We start from the raw sequence: 26,954 nt of genomic DNA, 5'->3' as shown, positions 1-26,954 counted from the left end.
ATTCAACTCAACTGTCATTCTTGTGTTAAAAAGTATACTGTATGTATATTTAAAATTATAAAGTAAATTTTTTAAGTAAAGCTGCAATTAAATGCAAAACTTCCTTGTTGTAACCTTAAACTGCAATAATCAAGTAAATTTTCAGGGTTTTTTTCAGCATTATTTAATAGAATAATCATTGTGTGATTGCTCTGAGAATGAACAGTCTGCAGCTGGCCTGACGTTTCCCCTCTAGTTATTAGCAAAAAGCTATCACTGTACAGTGTTATCTTCCTGATTATGTGGTCTATCCTTTCCTTATCTCCATCTCCCCTTGTGTAGACCTTGTCGATGAGGTCTTTCCTCAGCTGCTGTATTAATTTGCCTCTCATTTCGCTGATATTTCTGTTGTGCTGACTGCAGACTGTTATTGTTGTTTTTTCCATCTTGTTGGCGGAGCTATGGCCCTTGGCCATTTTAATTGACTGATTTTCTGGCAGAGAGCTCACTGAATCAGAGAGGCAGATTCAATCAGCCATGCATTCAGCTGAAGCCGGAGAAACCGAGAACGGAGGGGGTGGATGTTGGGCAGAGAGACCTCGGTCAGAGGGTCCAAAAAAGAATGGGCGAGCCAGGCATATTTTTGTTTCAGTTGCGCTTCCAGTCCCCTAAAAGGCTTTTTTTTAATTACTTGATGCATTTGTATTCTGGTGTGTGCATCTGTGTCTGCATGGTTATACCCGAGAGCATGAGTTTGAGACATGAACGGCTTGGGAGTCTTCTTTAAACATTAAATTCGATATGAAATCAAAAATGACCCTATTTACTTTCTTAATACACATTTCTGGCGTTATTGTACATGCTGCATCCATTCATGCATGTTATTTCAAAGAAAAAAAATCTTGAAACAAAATTTAATAACTTGTACCGCCTCTGCAGTGATTCTTTTTGGCTGACAATACACGCATCCTTTGATTTTTCACCCCTACAAACCACTTACCTTTTTTCCTCCTTCACTGTATATCCTGTTTCACTCAGAAATGCATCACATTATGAAAGTAAAATGGGTTTTGAATGCTGCTTCATGTTGAGCAAAGAAGCGTTCTTTGCTACTAAACTGCTTTGGAAAATAGCTACAATGTGTCTTCAGTTGTCATTTTGAGAAATGTAGCCTCATGCTGCATTCCTAAACATGCTGCACAAAAGCTGATTTCCTTTTAGTGTTGTAGGTGGAAGACTTTAATATCACTCCTTTTTGCCATATTGGTATATTTCAGTTTTTATTAGGTGAACATGCAAATAATATTTAAGGTCTGCACTTGGGAAAACTCAAACAGTGCTGAAAAACACACTTGAGCATTATAATGAAATGCCCTTTATTGTCTACGCAGATACAAACATCAGCAGGTTATCTGATTATTACAGCAGCTTATCTGCTGTCCAAGCAGGAATAACATTTAGTCCAGCCATTTCTGTATAACCGATTGAAATACTTAAATGTGGATGGCTAATCACTGTAGTGTAATTAGACCCTCTCTTCGCCACACTGAATCGTTATCTGAATTAGCTACTTTACAGCTATGCCGAAGCTGTGAGGCTTTGTTCACACTGTGGAGAAATTACCTGATTTTTCAGAATGATTATTCAGACTGCTATTTACATCTGATTTTTCCCTTTTCAGACTGCAGTTCATTTGTTAACAAGTCCACATTAGCCGTGTTTCCACTTTTGGGCGAAAAGCGAGCGTGCTAGTGTGTGCCAGAGGGCTCGATCGGGCCTCATCGGGGCTTTCTCAGGGCCAGGGGTTTTTGGCCTGCCAAATACCTTGGTCCAAAGCGGACCAACTGGGGCTTGAGGAGTGGTCATGGACAAAGGCGGAGTTTACCTGAGTTTTACCTCAGGTGACTGTCAACACCGCTGCTCATTTCCCATGTTAACAGGCTAACCAGCTAACTTCAACATTCAAGTCATTTTAAACAATTTTCAGCTCAAAACTGACTTTTAGACACCAGCGAGTGTTTGAAATAATTTCCTTGAAATCCGATGGGGATTCTGATCATCGCATGAGGCAGAAATATATTTACTATATATGTGATGCTAAAGGCTACTTAGGCTAACCATTGTGATAATAAATACACATATGTTTATGGAAAATACCAGAGACTATTTGGAGAACGTACACAAATCATATATAATTATAATTGTATATTTATTTGGTTTCATCTGTCTCTTCCCTGTGCCTTTGTTGATATTGGACTAATGCATCCACATATGTCACAAATTACATAAACTCTGGTTAACTCGTATACCTTATAACTCCTGTTTTCTTTTTGAGAGCTCCCCTGTTGCTCTGGCTGAAAGGATAACAGTATAGTGAGAGGGGAGAGATCGCTCAAACATCCTCAGACTGCATAATTCATGAAAAATTCATAGAAGTGTTCACTCTTTCTAAAGAAATGTGACATAAACATGTTATTTTATCAATATTTTTTCTAAATGTGTAATCTGATGTGCACTCCTGACACGAATTAATAAATTACTGTCACTGTAAAAAAAATTTATTGTAAAACATTGGTCAAGTATTGATGCTGGAGACTTAAGTCTTTAAGTAAAGACCAAACGGTCTCTTCTGTCATGCTCATTTTGCGATCTGGCTAGTTTTCAGTCGGTGAGGATGTGTGACGTTGTTCTATGGAGATGTGTTAAGGGCGGGTTTTAGGGTAGCGCTGCAGGGCTACTGGTCAAACAGTGGAAACGCAATTTGATTTTGGCCTCAGTGGTTGAGGTCTGAGGCTATTGACCCCACCCGACGCGCTGTTAGACCTGGCCCGACAGTGGAAAAGCGGCTATTGGTTGTCATAATAATGACATGATGCATAGTTTTTCTCTTAATATGAAAATATCCTTTCAATTTAATCAACATTCTTGTAATAATTTCTTTTGTTTAAGTTTACTCTGACTGGCATCAATTTTTTTGTTGATCAAAAAAAAAAAAGAAAGGGCAAAATTAAATTAAAGCAATTATTTCACTATTTATTGTTTTTCATTATGGCAGTATGAACAATTTAATTAGACTAGGCTTTTGGAAATCAGATTTCATGTGTTTTTTGTTTTTGTTTTTTTCTCTTCTTTTCTGCCTGAACATCTACTTGCATTATTGTGACCATTACCTCCTGAAAGTTTAAAGTCAGTAGGATTTTTCTTTTTTATTTCTTTCTTTCTTTTTTAAATGAATTTATATATATATACAGGTGCTGGTCATATAATTAGAATATCATCAAAAAGTTGATTTATATCACTAATTCCATTCAAAAAGTGAAACTTGTATATTATATTCATTCATTACACACAGACTGATATATTTCAAATGTTTATTTCTTTTAATTTTGATGATTATAACTGACAACTAAGGAAAATCCCAAATTCAGTATCTCAGAAAATTAGAATATTGTGAAAAGGTTCAACTTTGAAGACACCTGGTGCCACACTCTAATCAGCTAATTAACTCAAAACACCTGCAAAGGCCTTTAAATGGTCTCTCAGTCTAGTTCTGTAGGCTACACAATCATGGGGAAGACTGCTGACTTGACAGTTGTCCAAAAGACGACCATTGACACCTTGCACAAGGAGGGCAAGACACAAAAGGTCATTGCAAAAGAGGCTGGCTGTTCACAGAGCTCTGTGTCCAAGCACATTAATAGAGAGGCGAAGGGAAGGAAAAGATGTGGTAGAAAAAAGTGTACAAGCAATAGGGATAACCGCACCCTGGAGAGGATTGTGAAACAAAACCCATTCAAAAATGTGGGGGAGATTCACAAAGAGTGGACTGCAGCTGGAGTCAGTGCTTCAAGAACCACTACGCACAGACGTATGCAAGACATGGGTTTCAGCTGTCGTGTCAAGCCACTCTTGAACAACAGACAGCGTCAGAAGCGTCTCGCCTGGGCTAAAGACAAAAAGGACTGGACTGCTGCTGAGTGGTCCAAAGTTATGTTCTCTGATGAAAGTAAATTTTGCATTTACTTTGGAAATCAAGGTCCCAGAGTCTGGAGGAAGAGAGGAGAGGCACACAATCCACATTGCTTGAGGTCCAGTGTAAAGTTTCCACAGTCAGTGATGGTTTGGGGTGCCATGTCATCTGCTGGTGTTGGTCCACTGTGTTTTCTGAGGTCCAAGGTCAACGCAGCCGTATACCAGGAAGTTTTAGAGCACTTCATGCTTCCTGCTGCTGACCAACTTTATGGAGATGCAGATTTCATTTTCCAACAGGACTTGGCACCTGCACACAGTGCCAAAGCTACCAGTACCTGGTTTAAGGACCATGGTATCCCTGTTCTTAATTGGCCAGCAAACTCACCTGACTATTGTGAAGAGGAAGATGCGATATGCCAGACCCAACAATGCAGAAGAGCTGAAGGCCACTATCAGAGCAACCTGGGCTCTAATAACACCTGAGCAGTGCCACAGACTGATCGACTCCATGCCACGCCGCATTGCTGCAGTAATTCAGGCAAAAGGAGCCCCAACTAAGTAATGAGTGCTGTACATGCTCATACTTTTCATGTTCATACTTTTCAGTTGGCCAAGATTTCTAAAAATACTTTCTTTGTATTGGTCATTAGTAATATTCTAATTTTCTGAGATACTGAATTTGGGATTTTCCTTAGTTGTCAGCTATAATCATCAAAATTAAAAGAAATAAACATTTGTATATCAAACAAATATATCAGGTCTGTGTGTAATGAATGAATATAATATACAAGTTTCACTTTTTGAATGGAATTAGTGAAATAAATCAACTTTTTGATGATATTCTAATTATATGACCAGCACCTGTGTATATATATATATATATATATATATATATATAAATAAAACTTTTATTAATGACATTTTATTTTAATGAATAAAACAAATGTTTTTCAATAAGAAGCACTAAATCAACATATGATTTCTGAAGGATATGCACCCTTAATTAAAAAATATTACTGACCCCAAATATTGTGTAGTTAGAAAGTGTAGTTTGCTTCGTTTATTCCTGCCTTAATAAGAATATTAAAAAATGAGACCAGGCTAAATCTAGTAGAAATCTGTGTTTTGACTTAGCCGCAGTCTCTGAGATTTACTTCCCTTCACCTCAGATCCTCTCTCAAACTTTTAGTCCCTTTCAAAACCCCTCCTTTCCTCAAACAGAAAAGACTCAATCTTTCTATCCTACATCATTTCTGTGAACAGGATAGCCTATATGTGTCAGGCCTGTAATTGAGTAAATTGCAATGTCTGTCACTGCTGTTTGTTCCATTTGGGCAGACTAATTTGCCCGCTTCAAGGCGCCGAGCTCCTTCAGTTCGCCTGAAAATGAGCCTTGTCACTCATGCCATAGCGTTTGCACAGTACATCATTACCAGATCTGTTTACTGGCATCAACCTGACCAAGGACAAAGAGTAAGATGGATTGAGTGATGTTTATTACGCACTGGCCCGGGCTTTCCTTGCCGTGCCGGGAGCAACAGGACATGGTAATAAGGGGCAAAACAGTCAGTCCTCGTAGTTGTGCTTTATGTGATGCTTGAAATTTGGGTGAAAATGATTAAGAACCCATCATCAGTGTTCTTTTGTAATCATTGTCATTTGCTCATTGCCTTTGTTTGGTTGCATTGATGCATGTCTTTCCAGGCCTGGGCAACTGAAATGTCATCAGATTGATAGCTGACATAATGAGTGAATGTATACTGTAAATGTAGACGAGCCACATTTAGCTTGTCTGATTGGTTTATGCGCTTCAAACTGAGCTGTCAGTCACTGTCACAAGATCCATCACCTGCGCTGTTGCCATGGCAATGACTTAGAACGGGAGACGTAAGCGAGGCATTTTTTATGGTTAGTCCGTGACAGGTTTTCTCAAAGGCTGTGCTCAACAGATCTTCAGAGCTACATCTGAACATCTGAAAACAAACCCTCTGAGTTATGTCTTTGAACGTACACTGTGTGTGTGCGTGTGTGTGTGTGTGTGTGTGTGCTTGTGTGTGTGTGTGTTTGTGTGTGTGTGTTTGTTTGAGTGTGAGTGTGGGGGAAGGATCTCAGTTTGTTTGTGTGTGTGTGTGCAAGCGATCTCAGATCTTTGAGACTTCTAACAGATTACAGGTCACGGATGTCACGCGTGTGTCAGCTCTGGAGTGCAATGACGGTGAAAAAGTGCAAACAATGGTGTCTCCATGAATGACATAAATCACCGACATGAAACGCCTGTCACCTTCCCTCTGTTAGCCATCAATCAGCCCTACACAGAGTGAAATGATGGGCTCAAGCTCGCTTACCCTCTGCCATTCTGTCTCTCTCTATATCTGTCACTTCCTGTCCTCTGATTGGTGTCTTCTCATCACTCTTGAGATTTTATTCCTCCTTATCTACTTGTTTCGATCTTTCTGTTGGATTTCCATCTATACAGCCTTCAATCCGTCTTCCTCTTTTTGGCAAATTCAGCGTCTCTTTCACTTTCATATCTGGTCCCTCGGTGAGATTGACAGAGACTGATAATGTTGTTCTTTTCTATAAAGTCCAGTTTTCTGATGGTCTAAACTTGTCCTGATGGAACATCAAATGTCATCATTCATTCACTGTCATGTCGTTTCAAACCCCTATGACTTACTTTCTTCAGTGGAACACAAAAGGAGATGTTTTGAAAAATGTGCTGATCGCTTTTGCCATGCATTCAAGCTTCAGAAAGACTCCAGAGGTGCCATAAAAAGAGTCTTAAAAGTAGTTCAAATGAGTCTTCTGAGTCCAAAAGTTTTGTGTTTTACAGTTGTTATTGGGTTTCCATCCATTCATGCAAATTGAGATATTGTTTAAAAAAATTAGTTGACACAAGATGCAAATAAAATACAGGAAATGTGCTTTAAAAAGGCCTACTCTTATGCTCTCTGATTTTTTAAAAATTATGATTCTGTAAGAAGGCATACACAAAAAGAACGATAGAAATACATTACTGAATAAGCTGCAGCTGCCGTTAGAAGCTCCAGTTCCCATAGAAACCTGAGATTCGCGCTTAGGACATGCGCATTGGCTCGTCTAGCATGCAAAATAAGCCTTTTTTTAACGCTATTTAAGCATAACAGTTATGGGACAGTTCATGTCAGATTTTGTTGCTGATTTGAAATATGTTATTTAATTGTGAGTTCGTCAACCAGTTTTTGAGATTTCAGGATCCCCTCATTCAAATAGATAGAACTTGGTCTTGGATGCCCGAAATAGCTGCCCGGAGGCGTTGCAAACATGGCCGCCGAGTGAACAGACTTTCCTTGAAAGGGACTTTGCCTTAGCAAGCATAGTTTGTCTGAGCATTTTATCTGCACACTCTAAAATGCAAGTAATTTATTACAAATAAAAGATTTTGTTCTCTTGAATGCATTGGATAGAAACACTGCTTTATTTGCAAATTGTTTTTCCAGTATTACACCTTTTTTTGTACATTTCTTTCGCAGATTGGATGGAAACATTCCCTGTGTGATCTTTCCCTCCAGTGAGCTGAATCATTGAGATAAACTCAAGAACAAGATTAGATTTGTAAATGAATCATTCAGACATGTTTGTTGAACTGGATCATCTGATTCATATGAAAGATTTGATTCTGAGTCATTCAAAAATTAGACATCTTTTCTGATTGTGGTACGTTCATGACACAAAGATATCGAATGGCTTCAGAAGACCTCATGTGGAGCAATTTTTAATATTCCTTCCCTTTTTTTGTGCTATTTTGGAGCTTGACAGCCCCAGTCCTCATTTACTTTCTTAATATTGAAAACAGTGGCCAGGAGTTTCTTCAGAAATTCACCTTTTGCCTTCCACAGAAGAAAGAAAGTGCAGGTTTGGAATGGCATGAGGGCGAGTAAATCATGACAGAAGTTTGGTTTTGGGTGATCTATCCTTTTAACCCAAACATTCAAATTCACACACTGGTGAAAGAAAAATGGATGCTCGTTGGCTATGGGGCTTTAAGTTAACTTTGTTTACCAGACCTTGTGATTTATGTTTGCTTCAGTCTTAGTTCTAACTTTGGATGCCTCAGTGGCTTTGACTATTCGTGTATTCATGAACAGATTTAGCTGAACTGACTCTCATTCCATCTTGAGGTTTCATAGAGGTATTAGTATTCACAGCCTGCACACAAAGATTTTTTTATTTATTTATTTTTTCCCAGCTCAAGATTCATTCCTTAACCAGCTGGATCCAGAACACATTGTCAATCTGTCATCAGGGCAGTTGACCTTTTGCTGCTCTGATGGACCATCAATGTCCCTCTCAGATCAAAAGGAAATGTCTCAGACTCTGTCTCAACAAACGGTTCATCAGTGTGCAGCCTATGTGACTTAAATAAAATCTTTGCAACTGAATAATAACAAATGGTGGCTGAGAGTATGGAAGTATCTTGCGGTCTGTCAGCACTGTCTCTCTCTTCTCAAACAACAGCATGCTGTGCTGATGTGAAGGCACTGTTTGTCTTGTCGCCACGAGGTGCTGTTTCATTGACAGCATTGTTTCAGATGTGATGAAGTGTGAGCGTGGTTTTGGCAAGAAAGGCTTAGCATGAAATGTGTTGGCTTTGTCTGTTAACAGCCCCTTGAGCAAACTGGTTCAACTGTTTCTTTTTTGGAGGGAAATCTATTATTGAACATTGGAGGGGTGGTCTTACTCACTCTCTCTCCCACTTGTTCTTTGTTATACTAACTAAATAATAATGGATTTTGTGTAACAATAAAAATTGTCCTTTCGTGAGCATGTGTCTGTATTTTGTTTGTGTGTACGTGTGTTTGTTCTATAGCTGGAGGCCAGAGGTTTGAGTCTCTGTAGCAGTGACACGGTCAGAGCTGTCAGTCTCTTCAGGTCACTCTCATCTAAAAGGCCCTCAATGTTCATTGCGACGCATTACTGGTCTACTTATACACAATTCAAACATAATTTTTTATTCAAGCATACTGTGTCTGATCACTTTAACTTGATTTGGTTCATTTTCTCACATGCACAGATAATGTGTAGCATATTGTAGAGGTCAGTAGTGAACAAATGCTCCTTCTGTTTTACATTTTCCACAGGGAATTAAGAAGTTCTGGTTATATTTACCAGATATGACATTTTAAGTGTACACACTGGATATATATACTTTTATTCAGCAGGGGTGCATTTAAATGATCAAAAGTGGCAGTAAAAACATTTTTAATGTCACAAAAGATGGTAACACTTTAGAACCTTAACCATCATTAATTAATAGCTACAGGAACAAGTGAGTAACGCAATATTAACATTCTAGTAACTGCTGTTAACTAGCAATAAACTCTGATTAATGGATTAGTAATAGCTCTCAGTTAAATGTGGTAGTTCACTATTAGCTAATCAATAACTACTATTTTTTCATACCTCCTAGAGGACAGCTAAGAACTATATACAGGTTCATAATTAATCTGAATAATGCATAATGTATAATTAATTCTAAAGTGAAGGTAATGATAACCCACTAGTAATGACTCAAGTGTTATCAAATCATTCTAGAGGAGTTACTAATTATTTGGAACAGTATTCTGAAGTGAACTACCACATTCAGCTGAGCACTATACTTACTAATTCGTTAATCAGAGTTTCTTGTTAGTTAATAGTAGTTAATAGAATGTTAATATTGCATTATTATTTGTTCCTTTGTAGTTATTCTTATAGTTATCCTCTGTTGATAGAACAGTATTCTAAAGTGTTACACAAAAGATATCTATTTCAAATAAATGCTGTTCTGTTGAACTTTCTATTCATCAAAGAAAATGTATGAGTTTCCTTAAAAAAATATTGTTATAAAACAAATACAAAAAATGTTATATACAAATATAAAACTTCTTTCAACATTCCTTATTATATAAAAATAATAAGGAATGTTTCTTGTACACCAAATTAGCATATTGATATGATTTCTGAAGAACCATGTGACACTGAAGACACATTTTAAACTTTTAGAAATAAAGCTCTTTCTGATTATGCTACTTGACAAAATAGTGTTGTCTCTGAGAAATGGTACAAACATATTACTCGCAGTAAATCAAGAAAACAAGAGATTAAAAAAATAAGGGCTAAGCGCAAGGCGCAGGTGCACTTAAGGCGTGTTCAAATCCACTTTTGGTAGTTTAACAATGGAAAAAATGGTCGGCGCGCCAGGCGCATGGTCCAAAAGAGTTGTGCCTAGTCTCTTAATGAGTCATTGGTGTGTTTTGGGTGTAACATGCAATAAACCAATCCCATTCCCTTTTAAAAGCCAGTTATGCTTACACCATGGCAGATTCGCTATTTACAAGTGGAAAGACTGAAAGCTTTTCCAGAGAGGAATCCTTTTATTTTTAATATTTAAAAATGTTTGTGTGCTGCTGCGCGTCCTTGTGTGTGTAACAAGCAGAGTGTATGTGCGTTGTGCACCCCCCTATAGGCGCATATTACTAACGCACCCTTTAAATATATGTTTATATTTATGAACGCAAATCACATAAACTAAATGGTCCATTCCTTTGTTCCACTAAGATTTATACAAAAAGTTTTATTAAGGTCTAGTTTTTTTGTTTTGTTTTTACTCATTTACAATTCTTAATCCTGAATATGTAGAATTATTCAATTCAATTTGATGTAATTTTACTAAACAATTTGAATTCGTTAAACAATTTGAGTGTACATATTGTGCCTTTAAATACACACAGATGTTTAATGTATTTCTTTCTTGCAGTCATCCAGCAATTTTTTTTTTCTTCAGTTCTTAAAGGCATTTCCTCTTCTTCACAAGTTTTCAATTTATTTTCATTTATAATTACTTTTTCGAACAAAAATTATTTTGTAGATATTGTCACTTATATTAAGATCATTCTAAAGAAAGGTTAAAGATTAATAATCTCAAACTGACTGAAAAATCACAAATAATTAAATGGCATTAAAAGAATGTTCAGAGTTCAAAATGTAACCAGGTGAGAATGCCAGTATTTGCATAATGAATTCTGTTTGATTCGCTTTCCTGTATGATTTTGCTTGTTTCTATGACTTTTTTTTTCCTATTTATTCTATTTGCTGTCCATACCATTTGCATCTTTTACTTTTGCTATATATTAATACCCTTCTTTCAATCCTATTAGTCATCAGATCCTTGGTAAACACATATAATGATGGTCACAAGCATGATTACTTGCAGCAGTATTGCAGATTGCCTGCCTGTACACAACAACCGTGTCTCATATGGAATTGCATTCATTAAACTTTTATTAAATTTTTTTTTTGGCTGTAATGACTGGTATTGTTGTGTTTTCACGTGGAAGATATATTGAAAGAAATGTACATGTGTTCAAAAACAGGTATCGGACTTTTGTCTCCGAGGACGCAGGGCCCAACACTCTAGTCGCAACAGTGCTGGCCAAGGACCCAGATGGAGACGGGATCACATACAAAATTACAGCAGGCAATGAGGAGGGCAACTTTGTCATCGACAACCAGAAAGGTGAGACGACATGTTTCAAATTTGTTTTTTTACGCTCTTGATCTCTTTGACGGCCAATTCACGCTTCTTGAACATTCACTAAGGAACAGTCCAGTAGAAAAGCCTTAATTTAGCGGTTTCTTTCAAACTCTTTACATTACATTACATTGCATCATATTGTACATTAGTAGTTTAACTATTAATAATAATTTAATAATTAATATTTAAATGTACTTTCAAACTAGGATGATCACAGCAAGGCAGCTATTCAAACAGAAGTCTTTATCCTTCTTTTAGCTTAGATATAATTTAGATACCCAATAAGTATTTTATGATTATTTAATGTATGGGTTTTTTATCCCTTTATTAGAGACGACATTAGAAAGAGACATGAGAGTGGAACAGGCCATACTCAAACTTTTGTTGGACTTGAGGTTTTTCCACTAGGGAATATGCAAGCACGTGTTCATTGCTGCACATGCTGCACGTATATCTATACACACTGATATACACTCTGATAACAAAAGAAGGATTTTGTTTTTGTGTGTGGAATGAACAGTATAGAGAGGATAGAAATGTAGACATTTTGTACAAGTGATTGGGATGGGGTTGAGCATATGCGTTTTGCATTCCGACTGGAAAAAAAGACGAGGTTTATTGAAGACAGAATGTTTTTAGTGTGAACATCTGGTAAACAGTGAAATCCAGAATGACGGAGAGTGCGAGTGAAATCAACAGCAACGTCTGTTTGAGCAGTCAAGTACATGAAATTTTGGATCCTCCATGATTTGAATTTCTTAATATTGAACCAAAAGTTCAAACTTTACTGTATCATTTACATTTCTAATAAGTTGAAAAGTAGCCATGCATCATTGCCATTAATCATATTTTCTTTTTAAAGTCATCACTAAAACAAACAAGTCATTCCTACTTTCACAAATACAAAATTATCCTCTGTCTAATTATAAAGAGATAATTATTGTAAAGTGTTTCTTTTGTCTAAATTGTTCAAAAAATCTATAGTTATAGTCAAAACACCCACACAAGGATATAAATGTTAATATGAAATCCTGTTTCTGCCTCAGGGTAAAAAATAAGAGGTAATTCTTAGGAAAAGGCAAGAAAACAAGAGAAATGAAATCATAATTCTGATATAAAGCAATAATTAGTCAAGAAAAGTAGCCACCAACAGTAAGTAATCACAATTGTGAGATATGAAGTTGCAAAAATAAGATTTTTTATTTTTTGTGCATTTTATGCTCTGAAGCATAAATGAGAAATATGAAAGATGCGGCTGGTATGCACTTTATAGGAACCATATGTGTGTACAGATCAAACACTTTAAAGTCCCTTGATGATTACAGAGCTTTTCACTTGGTGTTGGCACACATTTATATTAACTAATATGAAAATGTAATTTCTGTTTATCTCCCGCAGTTCTGTAGTAATGGCTCAGTAAATATAATATTTATTGTCAACTAAATACAAATTTGTTAACTCCTCAAAGTAACAGCATTTGCTAAACAGCTCACGACTTAATTGCCGCATACTCCTTAACTTTGAAAGAGCTAGACATGTTTTGATGGATTGCATTTTGATTGAAGAAGATCGGTCCTAAGATACGGACTTCACTTGTCCTTCTCACAAAATATGTTTGCTGCTTACATTCACAGTGCTTCAATTTAGTGCTCCATTCAGGTGATTCAAACATATACCGCTTCATTGGAAGCGCCGCGCTTCCTTGAAGAGTGTCTCTGTTGATTCCCTTCCTGCATATTCTCTCCATTCTCTGTTCTAAAGATCAAAGCGTTCCTTTATTGCCCCTTCTGCGGCTCGTCAGATCTCTGTCTCTCCTGAAATTTCCCCTATCATTCATTAGAGCCTCTCCACCATTAGGTTGTTTTTGTTGGGGAGAAGCAGGGCCCAGGCGCTTGGTGCTCGTTGTTAATTTACTGTAACTCACAGAGGAATGTGCTCTGCTTGATTTAATACCCCTTTAAGGATTCAAACAGCAGAGTCAATAAGATGATCAGGCCTTTTGTATTAAAGACATAAATACAAAGACCGCATCCGGTCCATGAAGGAAGTATTTACCGACACGGTGGCGGAGTGTTTACACTGATAATCAGCCAGATCATCGGCAGCGCACAGCACCTGTCAAGCGTTTTTATTTTCCTCTGTTATTTGTAGTGTTTTGATTTTCCCTTAGTTCTTTGTCCTGCTAAAAGGCCCTGCGTTAAACAAGGTTCCATCATCCTAATGCCTGGCAATGGAGAAATGCATTGCAAAAAAGAAAAGACTGCCAGAAAAGATATTTGGCTGACAAACTGTTAACATTGTACAAAAGCTGATAAATTGTGTAATTAAAGTGCCCCTATTATGCTATTTTAAAGGTTCCTTATTTTGTTTTGGAGGTCTCCTACAACAGGATTACATGCATCAAAGGTAAAAAAAGAAATAAAATAAAAAAAAATTCTCATAATATACATTGCACATCACCACATTTTTCAAAGATTCTCAAATGACTCGTCCGAAGATTCAGTCTCTCTAAACCCCTCCTTTCTAAGAGCCTACTCTGTTCTGATTGGTCAGATGGCCCAGTCTGCTGTGATTGGTCTACCGATTACAACACATGTCGGAAACGAAACGCCTATTACCATAGCTGAACTTCAGCTCTGGAGGCTTCCTCAGTTCTCAGCGATTGTACACACTGTAAGGACAGTAATGGTGTCGTTGATTTTACCATATCAATTCGATTGTGAGTCCGATGCCGAAACATGGGAAGAACTAGTTATTCAACCCGAACCTCCATGCCAAGGACGACTTGAACAGGACATTTCTAAGTGCTACACTACTCTGTTCGTCGTTCACTGATATGTTGCAACTGTAATTCCTCTACATCAGCATTAACCAATACATGTCAATCAACAAACCTGTGTAATTTATTGAGGTGCACATGTGTGAACTCTTATTATCTGTATCTATAATGGTGCATACGTTAGCCAAGCACTAATGTGAATGACTAATGTAACATTAAAATTTGTAAAACAAATTTTGCTCCATCCTTTATCATTACTCAAAGAAGCAAGAACAACAATCTGCATTAATGGACACAGTTTTAGGTAATAGTGAGCCACAGCTGATTAGCAGAAGTATTTCAGTAAGATAGTAGTAACACAAGTTAGCTGGTTAGCTGGAGACATACACAATATAAAACACAAAATAACATATTAAACACCCACACATCCTCATCCTTTGGAAGTGTATACAAAGTTAATTTGCTTTTTCAGTGCAGAAAACAGCATCTTCTTGACATGTACACAACACAAACTAGCTACAGTGTTTGAGGGCGGGTCAAAGTAGACATTGTTCATGGGCAGCCAATGAAGACAATAGGTGAACATTATGCAAATTTGTTACATTGTTACAGATGGTAGTCAACCAGAATGCCTATTACCGCCACGTTACCTGCCGTGGTAAAGTCACCGCGGCAAAAATAAACCAGTCGCATATCAAAGTAGTTTGCGAAATGACCGCCAGGAGGCGCAAAGGGACATTTTGCAAAACAGCTGCAATTGTTGCATTTTGAAATGTAAGTAATGTTAGAGCTGAAGTCATAAATCAACAATAATAAAAATGCAACAGTTATGTTATATATGTTATTATGTTATATATGTTATTAAAAAACATGGTTAATGTTGTTTAGACAATCTATACAAATTCACCAGTTTACATAATATTATTTGTAAGAAGAGTGAACTGTTATATATAGTCAAACTGAGGAGGCACGTGCCCTCTCAGATTTATGAGGCAAATTAAATTTAAATGCACTGCAGCTAAAAAGACAAACATTAATAATATATTTATATATATATTAGGGCTTGCATAGACAAGTCGAGTAGTCGAGAGATCGACTACTTCAACCACAAGTTGACGCTGTCGGAAACAATCGACTACACGAGTGTGCATTAACCATAAATGAATTCAAAATGTGAACGTCACCAACAGACACCACGCATCAGATGTGTGGAAGTATTTCATCAAGGATGACAAAAATATCGTAATTTGCCAACTCTGTAAGACTACTTTAAAATACAACAGCAGTACGACAGCTATGCACAAATGCCTACAATTGAAACATCCAACAACAAAGGCAAATGTTAGTGAGACGCACACCACAAAGGAAACGAGCATTGGTGAATTCTGTAAACAAATACGACTTTCTAAATGCGGACAATGCGTCTGAAATGGAAGCAAGAACGTCTCCCTCACTACTGATCTCTCGATGCGCTTGTATTTCTAAATGCAAACCAGCGATCCATGAGCTTGACCAAAGACTGCGTGTGGGGAGAGGACGATAGCAGCGATGACTTGTGTTAGTCTATAAACTTTCAAGCCGGTTGAAGTAAGATTCTATTCGTTCTTGTTATTACTGTTGAAAACTTGGTAAATTTTAAAGTTATTATTATGAGTTTTTATTAAATTACTGTATGCATGCAGCCATGCACATATAGTTTGCATATACGACGCAAATGTTAGGATTAAAATGTTGCGTGCAGCTATTAATTTGGCTTTACTCTGTTACATGAAAATTAAAATATGTAATGTCATAATTATAATGTTTTGAGAGTTTACTTGTTTGCTTGTTTAATTGTTGCATTAGGCTATGAATTAATAAACATTTATTGATAAGAACTATTTCATGTCTTTTCATTTACAGTAGCATGAACCACGAGTAGTCGAGTAACTCGAGTATTGTTTTGATAAGAAATCGACTAGCAGAAATCAGTAGTCGTGCAACCCCTTTATATATATATAAAGATCTATTTTTATATATATATATATATATATTTTTTTTTTTTTTTTTTTTTTTTTATTTGATACAATCACACCAGTGTGAGAACAGTCGGTGCCAAATGTCATCAGCTGCTAAATTCGTTCGCTGTATGGCTTGCGCTGATCCAAAGACTGCCATGCGCTCATTTATCAGTTATCTCAACCAAAGATCACAACTTTTCAGTGTTTACAGTCATATAAGGTTTATTTATGTTTCTGAAATTAAAATACACAACCTACCACCAATTAAATAAATAAACTTTTTTTGCGCAACTCCAGCGTTACGGGCGTGTCATTTGAAATCTGAACTTGAAATATTAATTCTCATATGTAGCCTATTCATTACCAATAAATTGAATCATCTGTTTATATTTTTCAAAACACCTGTAAAAACAGTCCAGACGTCAGAAAACATATCAATCTTTATGTTTTAGATGAGGGAAATACACAATACTAATTTAGTCTGTGCGCTAAAGCATAAAGCATAAAGCTTGCTGCAAAGCACCAGAAAAAGTAGCCTAATGATTATGAATGTGTCGGGAAAAATTAGACATTTTAATTTTTTATTAATGTTTTCTGAGTCAGTGTCGGCTGTAAAGATGAAGTTGATGACGCTGACTCCACAGAACAGTGGATGCGCCTTTAGAGAGAAATGCAACTTTCATATATGGATTACATAATCAGACAGTTGCATATTTGATTTCGATATGAATTGGTTAATTTAAAAGTAGACATTTCAAGCTTTCAATGCATATATTTCTCATGTCTGTGAGGCAAACATAGAAAATATGTGAGATAACGTTCGACTAATTGTTAATTTAAGCCATTAGTTGACTAATCATATTTATATTAGTTTTATTTCTTAAATACTGGAGAGAAACCATTATAATGAGCGTTTACGTAATTGCTAGCATATAGCCATATTGCTGCCATAAAGAACCATCAAAAGTAATGATTATGAATGTGACAAAAACAGCAAGGAGACATTTAAATTGTTTATTAATAAACTAATGTTTTCTGAATCAGTGTCGGCTGCAAAGATGAAGTTGACATTGCTGACTCTCATCATCTCCGCATAATGGACGCGCCTAGAGAGAGAATGCGCATTTCATTCGGATTACATAATCAGAGAGTGGCCTATTTTTTTGTTTTGAATTATTTCGTTTAAAGGTAGACAATTCAAGCTTTCTATAGATATATTTCTCATGTCTGTGAGGCAAGCAGCCTATACGCTGAGTTTCGGTTCATTTAGCCTGTAAGACGCGCTCCAGTTCACTTGCAAGTAATCGCGCCACCGCCTCCATGTCATGATTATATTTGCTTCTTATTTATTAAATCCAGGCAATTGGTAGATGAAACATTGATTAAAATTAAGATACAATTTTTTTTACAAAATGAAATTCACTTTAAAGAAAGGCTTTCTACAAAACAAAACTTAATGAAGTAATCAAAATCATGTCTGACCCACTCCATGTCTCCCGATATATTGTGCATCTTATGATGTATTCTCTGATCTTACTCATGCTGTTCACTTTTCATAATCAAATAGATGAAATTACAAATATATATATATATATATATGTATATATGTATCATTATAATAGGCCTATTTAAACATAAATATGAAACTAAATACTTTTTTTTATGGCTAACAATGCGTGGGCTATAGTACAGTACAGAGAAATGTCATGTCGTGAGCAAGAGCGGATCATGAGTCGAGTTGAATCAAGCAGAATTTATTTTTAGACTTATTTGCTTATCTGTGCAATAAATATTAAAAGTTCTAAACCATCTATTGTGTTTTATTGTTGCACTATAGTAATGATAATATTTACAATAATATATTGAATTCGATAGGTGTCTCACATTGTCCCACAGCAAAATAAAAATAGTGTAGATTAGTGTACAATGTTTTATAATAATAATTTATTCTATTTAGTGTCCATTTCATTCAACATATTTAATATTGGGGGCATCAAAGTTATTTGACATATTTGGGAAAAAATTAAAAAGTAACGCAATAGTTACTTCCCTGGTAAATAGTTACTTTTATAATGATGTAACTCAGTTACTAACTCAGTTACTATTTGTGAGAAGTAACTAGTAACTAATTACTTTTTTAAAGTAATGTGCCCAACACTGTTCATGATCAACAATAATGCTAGCCTAATGTCTAGAATAGCGATTTAAGTCTGAATTGCGAGTTCTCTGTTTTTAGTAGACAGACACGCTCCTCTCCTATAACAGATAGTCTGGGGAGTTGGGAGAGGCAGTTCAGTAGCTTCATCGTTTGGGTGCAGAACAATAGAGGTGTGAATCGTGCTCTTTCATATGGAGAGTGTTGGACAGCCAGCCGGATGATACGTTTTTTTTAACTATCCTTTCAGGATAAATCTCTCGATGTGTCCATCTTGTCAAGTTATGAATATTGTGATGTATTTAAAGGGTTTTCATAAAAATGTTTTGAAAAATTGAAGTGTTCAATACATTTGTTTCAACTGGTTTTGTAGAGGTTTAGAATGTTTGAGCAGTGTTGATTGTGAATCGGGCACTATCTAAAAATGAGCTGAGGAAAGCGTTCATGCCAACTCTATAGAAACGAATGTGAGTGCAGCAGTAAGGCATGGATTGGCTGCAGTGTGCATGGGCACAGATTGGGCCGACTATTTATTATTATTGTTATTATTATTATTATTTCAAATTTACTTAAGCGCCGAAAAAAGGCCCTCATTGAAACATTTTTTTAAAAATAAGCATGTGATTGGAAAGATCTGTCCAATCAGCTGCTGGTCAAATCATGTCAATCATTTTAATTTCCCTGTACTGTACTATACATGTTGTAGCCATTAAAGAAAACGCATTTGGTTTCATATTTATATTTAATGCGAATATGTCGGGAATATGTCAGAAGACAAGGAGTGGCTCAGACATGATTTTGGCCACTTATTTAATTTTTGTTTTGTAGAAAGCCTTTCTTTAAAGTGAATTTCGTTTTGTATAAATTTTATCTTAATTTTAATCAATGTTTCATCAACCAATTGCCTGGATTTAATAAATAAGAAGCAAATATAGCAGGCAATATAATCAGGACATTGGAGGCGCCGGCGCGATCACTTGTGTTGCGCATGAACTGGAGTGTGTCTCATAAACAAACCGAAACTCTCAAAGACATGAGAAATATATCTACAGAAAACTTTAAATGTCTACTTTTAAACAAAACAATTCAAAAGGAAAAGAAATAGGCCACGCTCTGATTATGCAATCCCCATGAAATGTGCATTTCTCTCTTGGCGCGTCCACTACCGTAGAGATGGCGAGTCAGTGTCGTCAACTTCATCTTTTCAGCTGACACTGACACAGAAAAAAACACTAGTTTATTAATAAACAATTAAAATGTCTCCTTGCTATTTTTTTAAACATTCATAATTATACTTTTGCCTGTTCTTTATGGCAAGCTTTATGTGCGCTTGAGTGCGGAATAAATGCTCATTATGGTTTAGTAGCCTATTCTCTCCAGTATATATTTTAGTTATTAAATTAATATAAATGTGTGATTTGTCGACTGATTGCTTAAATGAACAACTACTATTCGTCTATAAAAAATGTATTTCTCATATTTTCAAACTGAGTCCAGCGAGAGCATTAATAAACGCTACAGGGCCAACATAGGTTAACAGCATGTACAATGTTGTCATCTTACTAAATGCCTACTACTAATAAAAATGACATTGAATAATAAATCTCCAAAAAGTGTTTCAAATCAATAAATGTACATTTTAAACGTTTTTATTTGTGACAAATAATAAACCAACAAAGCCAAAGTCTGATCGATAAATACACAATCTCCGAAATCTTGCAGCGTAGTCCACGAGGCCATATCAGCGGGGCATCACTACAAGTCTGTGCAAAGTCTTATTAGCATTTTTATACTGGCATGTTCTACATTTGTTCTGTAATTTCAGCACTGTGATTATGAATTTGTTTAACTACAGTGTTTCAATTGAATTCATCTGCTAGCACAGCTCTCAACAGAGCCGCGGCAAATTAATGCTTGAGAGAATGAACTGACACATTGACTTTCTAATTTTTTAAAAGTCTGTGATTATAGCGCCACTTAGTGATAAAAGGCAGCAAACACACGTCCCCAGTTTTGGAAAAGCATGCCTGTGGCGATGTTTCGTAACACTTTCAAAGGAAAATGTCTAGTGAGTGGCGCTAAAAGCATGTTCAGTTTTACCCAAAACAGACGAACGTGTATCTGGCAATGCTTTATTACGTTGATTGTTGTATGTATCGCGACAGAAATTGGTGTGTGTGGTGCTAAAAGGTTAATGCTCTATTGCATTTGAAAATAATGTACCACCTATACTAAACCTTAAACATACCCAATAGTGTTAACAAAAGCAAATGTGCAATAAAAACACATTTGCTGAAACAATCCAATTTAAAGACTTATACAAGTCTTTGAGTTCTTTTAACGTGACTCATGTTTTGCGAGACTCGTATCCGAGCACTCTGTATCACAAGTGCAATGCTGTACCAGGTAAGCTACTGAGCAAGTTTACTATATCAGAAAAGCCATATAGAGCTGATTATGTTACAAAAAAATGTCAAAATGTATTAGTTGACAAATGATGCACTGTGTTAAATGTGTTATAAGATCATGACATAGTATTTTGCACAAAAATAAGTCTTTATTAATTGATAATCTGCCCCTGTAATCTTAATTTTGTGTGAAAATGAATAAAAATGGTTGGTTTTTTACTACCACTAGTGTTTATTTCAGCTAAAAACTGCAGTGATTTGTATGTGTTATTTGTTTTGAGTTTTGCAAAAATGTAGGTAGAGGCACGTTTTTTCCAATGTGTTGCGTAATGCAATTTGGATTTTTTTTTTAAGTATGCATTCATAAAATTTTATTTTAGACTGGCTAATGTAGGTTAAGGTGTTCAAACAAGAATTTATTTAGAACTTTTTCTGTATTTTTTATTATTTTCAGAGTGCAATAAAAGTCCACATTTTAGGTATGTGGTTTGCTCTTGCTCACAGCGGGCATGACAGTGATGTAAACTGGCATAAAGAGAGGGCCAGTGGCATACCCTTCACCCTCATGTATGGAGACATTTGCTTGTCATGCCCCTGGAGAAACATCTTCTCTATGTTTGATGTGCACTGATATGTGCTGGCTGCCTCTTTCATCTGCGTCCTGTTCTAGACTCCTCCAGTGTACTACATTCTAATCGTAATAGACACTTCCAGCTCAAGGACAGATAAATCACACACAGATCATTACTGAAATTTCTGCTGCTTAAGCTGCCAGTTTGTCAATATTTATAATCCTGGCTCAAGAACTTTATTTAATTCTGTGTATATTTCTGTTTAAAATCATTGGCGGTGATGCGTATTGTAGTAATTCCTCTGTGTGGTTTGAAACATTGGTTTTAAAAAACGTTAGTAGAGTCTCAACAGATTAGCCTGTGGCTCTCATAGCCTGTAGTTGATACAACTGTCGAGAGAATAGAGTTAAAACCTGTGACAAGAATCCTCATGGCACAAAATACACACACACACTCATTTCAGCCCCCACTAACATTTGGATGGGGAGGTAGTGCGGCTAGGGGTGTTCAGACTGAATTAGAATTGATTACATGTTCTTTTTCCCCTGAGTTGTGCCACAAAAGGACTAGTGTTATGCATTAGAATCAATTCAAGAAACTAGAGTACATGTGATTTCTCTCCTGCCAAGTCTGTGTCAGTTGATGTGCTGGTTTCTTTAATGTCCCTTTGCTGCTAGCTGGAGATAGCAGTCATCTAGCTCTTTAGATTATGAATGCAGAGCTGAATGTAGCAGAGTCTAATGCGCTCTCCAGAAAGAGATGGTGCTGTATGGTGTACCGCGGAGGGTCACGTAGGAGCTGACTCCGGCTGTCTCCGCAGATAAGACACAATGTATGAAGCATAACGGTTTCCCTGGCACATTCACAACAACACATACATTCATCCATAAAAACATACAATATATACAGGATTTTTCCATAGTACAAACCTCAGGAATGGCAAATATACTCATCACTGCCTTAAAGGTCAGATACAGCCTATCTGCATTATGAATGAGCCCTGAGAGATTAGTTCTCATGGATCCATGTTTATTCATCAAGTTTCATGGCATTTATGTGATTTTATTTCACATACTGTATAAAACGAGAGTCAATAATAGCGTGTGAAATGCAGCATTGCGTGCAGAGAATGCAGCTCAGATCTGACTTATCAGACTCCCTAATAAACATGTTTTATCTATTTAGATGAGATGGTATTAATACTGTGTCGAACTAACAAGGAATCAGTTGCTAGTGGAGGCACTGAGGTTGAATGGTGTTTGAGTGGGATTTAGGCAAGGGTAATGGCCAATTAAATGTTGCTATAAATGTTTGACTGTCGCCCCACACAGGACTGATCCGTCTGCGCTCCAGCCCATCTCCCAGACTTCAGGGAGTAAAGTACATCCTGAACGTAACAGCAACAGATGATAACGCCTCCGGTGGGCCGCAGTCACTCTCCGCCATTGCCCAGGTCATTGTAGGAGTTGACGATGTAAACAACAACAAGCCTGTGTTTGAAAAGGTACTATGTATATTAAAAATCTATCTATCTATCTATCTATCTATCTATCTGTCTATCTATCTATCTATCTGTCTGTCTGTCTATCTGTATGTCTATCTGTATGTCTATCTGTATGTCTGTCTGTCTGTCATCACCACACAATTTTTGAAGTTAACAATGAAATAATACAATTAACACTTGCCAAGTGCCAAATGCAAGTAAAATCTGTGCTGGCAAGTAAATGAAACGTTGTCAATCGCTAGTTGGCCAGTAACATTTTTATGAATGAATATCAATTCAATGTTGTGAGAACATGAACGTGAACGACGCTCGTGACAGTTCACAGGACAACGCTGCATCATCATGAAAGTTTAAGCTTTGCCAATTTAAATATTAAAGCGCAAGAAGACGTAAAAGGGAACTCAATTCATTACTCACGCCATGTTTGGAAAGTTTCATGTGTGCACACATCTGAAGCGTGTGCCCAGAAAGCTGCACAAATAATGAATGGAGCTCTTCTTGTGCTTGAACAGACAAATTCACACAAAATTATGTCAAAAACGACAGTCTCGGTGAGTATCCTAGTAAACATAGTCGGCTATGGCTTAAGTGAATGTAAACAGTAGAGAAAAACAACACGTGTAACGGTATCAGTACATTGGATCCTCGCATTAGTCTTAAATCCTGTCCTTATCATCCTGCTACTCTCTAAGTTTTTAATGTTAATCAAACAACAAAAGACAAAGAAAAAAACACTCACTGCTCTTGACTGAATAGCTTTTGTAACTTCAATAAGGATTAACTGCTTTTTTGCAAAATCAGTTTCATGGCCGGTACATTTTCTTAAGTCACCGGCCATTAGCAAGTTTGGCAAAAAGTTAGTTTTAGGCCCTGCATAAAAACACACGCGCAGGTTTGTTTTGCTATCAAAGTGAGGACATTCCATAGACGTAATGGTTTTTATACTGTACAAACTGTACATTCTATCCCCCTACACTACCCCTACCCCTAAACCTACCCATCACAGAAAACATTCTGCATTTTGACATTTTTTTAATAAAGCATTGTTTAGTATGTTTTTAAAGCTATTTTAAATATGAGGACTCATGAAATGTCCTCATATTTCATGTTTACGTCGTAATACCAGTGTAATACCCATGTCCTTATACAAATTTGTGTTCTCGTAAATCACAAAAACGCGCACGCACACACACACACACACACACACACACACACACACACACACACACACACACACACACACACACACCCTTTGCATCAGGAACCCAACTATGACACCTTCAAATGCTGTCTCTTCTGTTCTGTAGGTTTTGGAACAGAGTGTTTATCTTTTCTCATTCTTTTGCATATTCACTCTATACACTACAGTATATTTTGTGCCTCTTTACTTTTCTCTCCATTTCATCCGCTCCCACTTTTTTTCCTTTCTTTTTTTATTTTTTTTCCTCGTGAGATATTATTAGCAGGGCAACCTGGGCTGCTGCTCGATCAGCTGAAGACTGTTTTAATTAAGTGTTTGAAATATGTGCTGAATCATTATGGGTCTGCTTGCTTCTTGATGTCTCCAGTAAATATGGGTTGAGTGCAAGACTGGAGATATTTAGAGGGTCTTAATCTCCCCAGGCTGCACAGTGAGGTGAGGAGATGCTTGGCCGTGGGCAGATGGTTAGTACTTACAAACTTCTCTTCAGGTCTGTGGAGCATTTTGTTTGAGTTTCTCTTGGCAGGGTGTGAAGTAAATTAGCATCCACTGAGACGCAAGACATCCCTTTTTGAGCCAGCGTAGAGAAGCTAAAGTGGCAGTTCTTGCTCCACTGAAAGACCTCAGAGCCAGACTTCTCAGAACAAAATTAATAAATAATTTGCCAATGCCACTGCTCAGTTTCAGATATTTTAACCCCATTCTGTTTTTGTGCTCATTTTATTCTTTGCCTGCTTTCTATTTATCTTAACGTCTTTCTTTTTTATGTTTTTCCGTGCCATTCTAGCTTCATAGAATGCCTTTTTATGACTTTTTAAGTGGGGAAAAGGGTTGTAACTACAAAGTGAAGTTCTTTGTTGTTGTTTTTTTATAAAACTCCCACCTGAACCTCCTTCCTATTCCCCCATTATACCTGTGTTCTGGAATACCAAACTGTTCCTGTGGATTTTTGAACATCAGTGAAAAGTTCTCTTACTTGTAGGCCCAGAGCATATGTGTTTTATTGCCAGGTTTCCGGAGGTCTGTGAGATGGACTCACGAGCGCTACGACGCTTGATGTTTCCACTTCCAACCTTTTGGGATTTCACGCTCACATTACTGATTGAACAGCACAGAGTTAGGGGCCGGGTTTTAGTTTAGTTTAGCTGCAGGATGAAAGACCATCACAAGCAGGACCATGTCCCTTGTTATTAATTAGGTGTCAGAAGTGGCCATCAAAGTAGACGCTGTTGGACTGATTTGGGAATTGTCGCCATGTGTTTTATTTACTGTATTTGTTTTCCCAGAGTCTCATCTAACCTCAGCTATCTTAAGCTGAGCAAACTAATGATGAAAGGGAGGCAGTGCTTTCTTTATTTTTGCGACTACGCACACTCATACGCACATGTGAGGATGAAGAAGGTGTGTGGGTGGTGGAGCATGGCTGAATTATCAAGGCTTATTCCAGACGTCTCCACAGATTCAGTGGGATGGAATTGATTCAAGGGCGCTTCAATTATGAAACAGAGATGAATCTCAACAGAACCAAAGAGATAAGGATTAATACGCCTCCTCTCTCATTCTTCATACCATCATTGTGTCCAGTCTACAATGTTTACTGCATTTCTTCCTATTCATCTTTCTTTCTTTCTTTCTTTTTCTTTCTTTTTTCTTTCTTTCTTCCATTCTTTCTTTCTTTATTTCTTTCTTACTAAATCAGCATCCACTAGGAGTGGGCAATATGACCAAAAAAAAAACAGATTTCATAATATGATTCATTTTATTTAATTAGAACAATATATATCATATAGGGCCTAGATATTTTATTTTTGTTATATAAAAAAGAACAAAGAAGCAAGTGGGACAAACAAAAGGACAAATAAGATAAGATACACAATTTAAATAAACTACGTTTTCAGGTACAGTAGGTTTATTTAACATGTATAGGCCTACATTCATTTAACATCTTTTGTTGTTTGATTAACATTAATGACACAAACAGGTATTTTAGGCTGCTGTCACTTTAAGATGTACTGACACATATCCGGTTTTTACCGAGCTGTTTAAATTTACTTAAGCCATAACTGACTGTATTTATGTGAGATACTCCACATGATGGGCACTTTGACATCTATGTCTGTATTTGACCAATCAGGCGCAAGAGAAGTAAATTCGGGATTGCGCGCTGTCTGCGAGAGCACTTCTGGTGTGTGTCATTCAGCACCACATCACATTGAGTCCCCCCTCCCCCAAAACTTACTGCACATAATAACTTGATAAACTCTTTTTGAAGATCCTTGTTAAATGTACACACACACTTCTTTGACATCTTCACTCTAATATCCCAGTGACTAACTGCAAGTTAATCGATAGCTAATTGTGATGGGATGGTAATTTTGTTGTCCAAAATATACTATGACGAGGTTGGCTACCTTTGATTAGGCTATTCTCACGTGACATGATACTAGTACTTGCTTTTATGACAGTTTAAGAAAGAAGAAATACGGGACAAAACATGATTTTTTTAATAATAAGTCAGGACGCTAAAAATAGAGCTAACATATAGGACTGTCTCAGGGAAAACGGGGCGTCTAGTCACCCTGGTACAAGTTCACTAGTAACACAGTAGTGTTACTAATAGTGTTACTATTAATAAATAGTGGTATTTTTGGTACTAGTTCACAGTAGTTCACAGTGGCCCTCAGAGATCCTGCTTTTGAAGTCAGTTCTCAAATTTTGACTGGAGATGCATTTGAGACACATATTTCCACCAGGTGTAAACAATAATGTATCTCGTCTGGCCGTTTGTGATCTGGTCCACTGGGAGAGAGATCTTAATACTATGTGTAA

The 26,954-nt window shown here is 36.8% G+C and overlaps 1 protein-coding gene across 2 annotated transcripts in view; it reads left to right on the top strand.

The window, feature by feature from the left end:
• The window catches only part of si:ch211-186j3.6 (neural-cadherin), a 264,672-nt gene that overhangs the window by 134,636 nt on the left and 103,082 nt on the right, over positions 1-26,954 (top strand). For both annotated transcript variants that reach the window (XM_051899157.1, XM_051899156.1), the window contains 2 exons: positions 11,346-11,488; positions 22,752-22,924. In XM_051899157.1, the coding sequence (XP_051755117.1) occupies positions 11,346-11,488; positions 22,752-22,924 (316 nt within the window). The remainder of the gene's footprint in view (positions 1-11,345; positions 11,489-22,751; positions 22,925-26,954) is intronic.

Source organism: Ctenopharyngodon idella, chromosome 7 (assembly GCF_019924925.1).
Source record: "Ctenopharyngodon idella isolate HZGC_01 chromosome 7, HZGC01, whole genome shotgun sequence".
NCBI lineage: Eukaryota > Metazoa > Chordata > Actinopteri > Cypriniformes > Xenocyprididae > Ctenopharyngodon > Ctenopharyngodon idella.
This window is presented reverse-complemented; position numbering and strand designations above follow the sequence as displayed.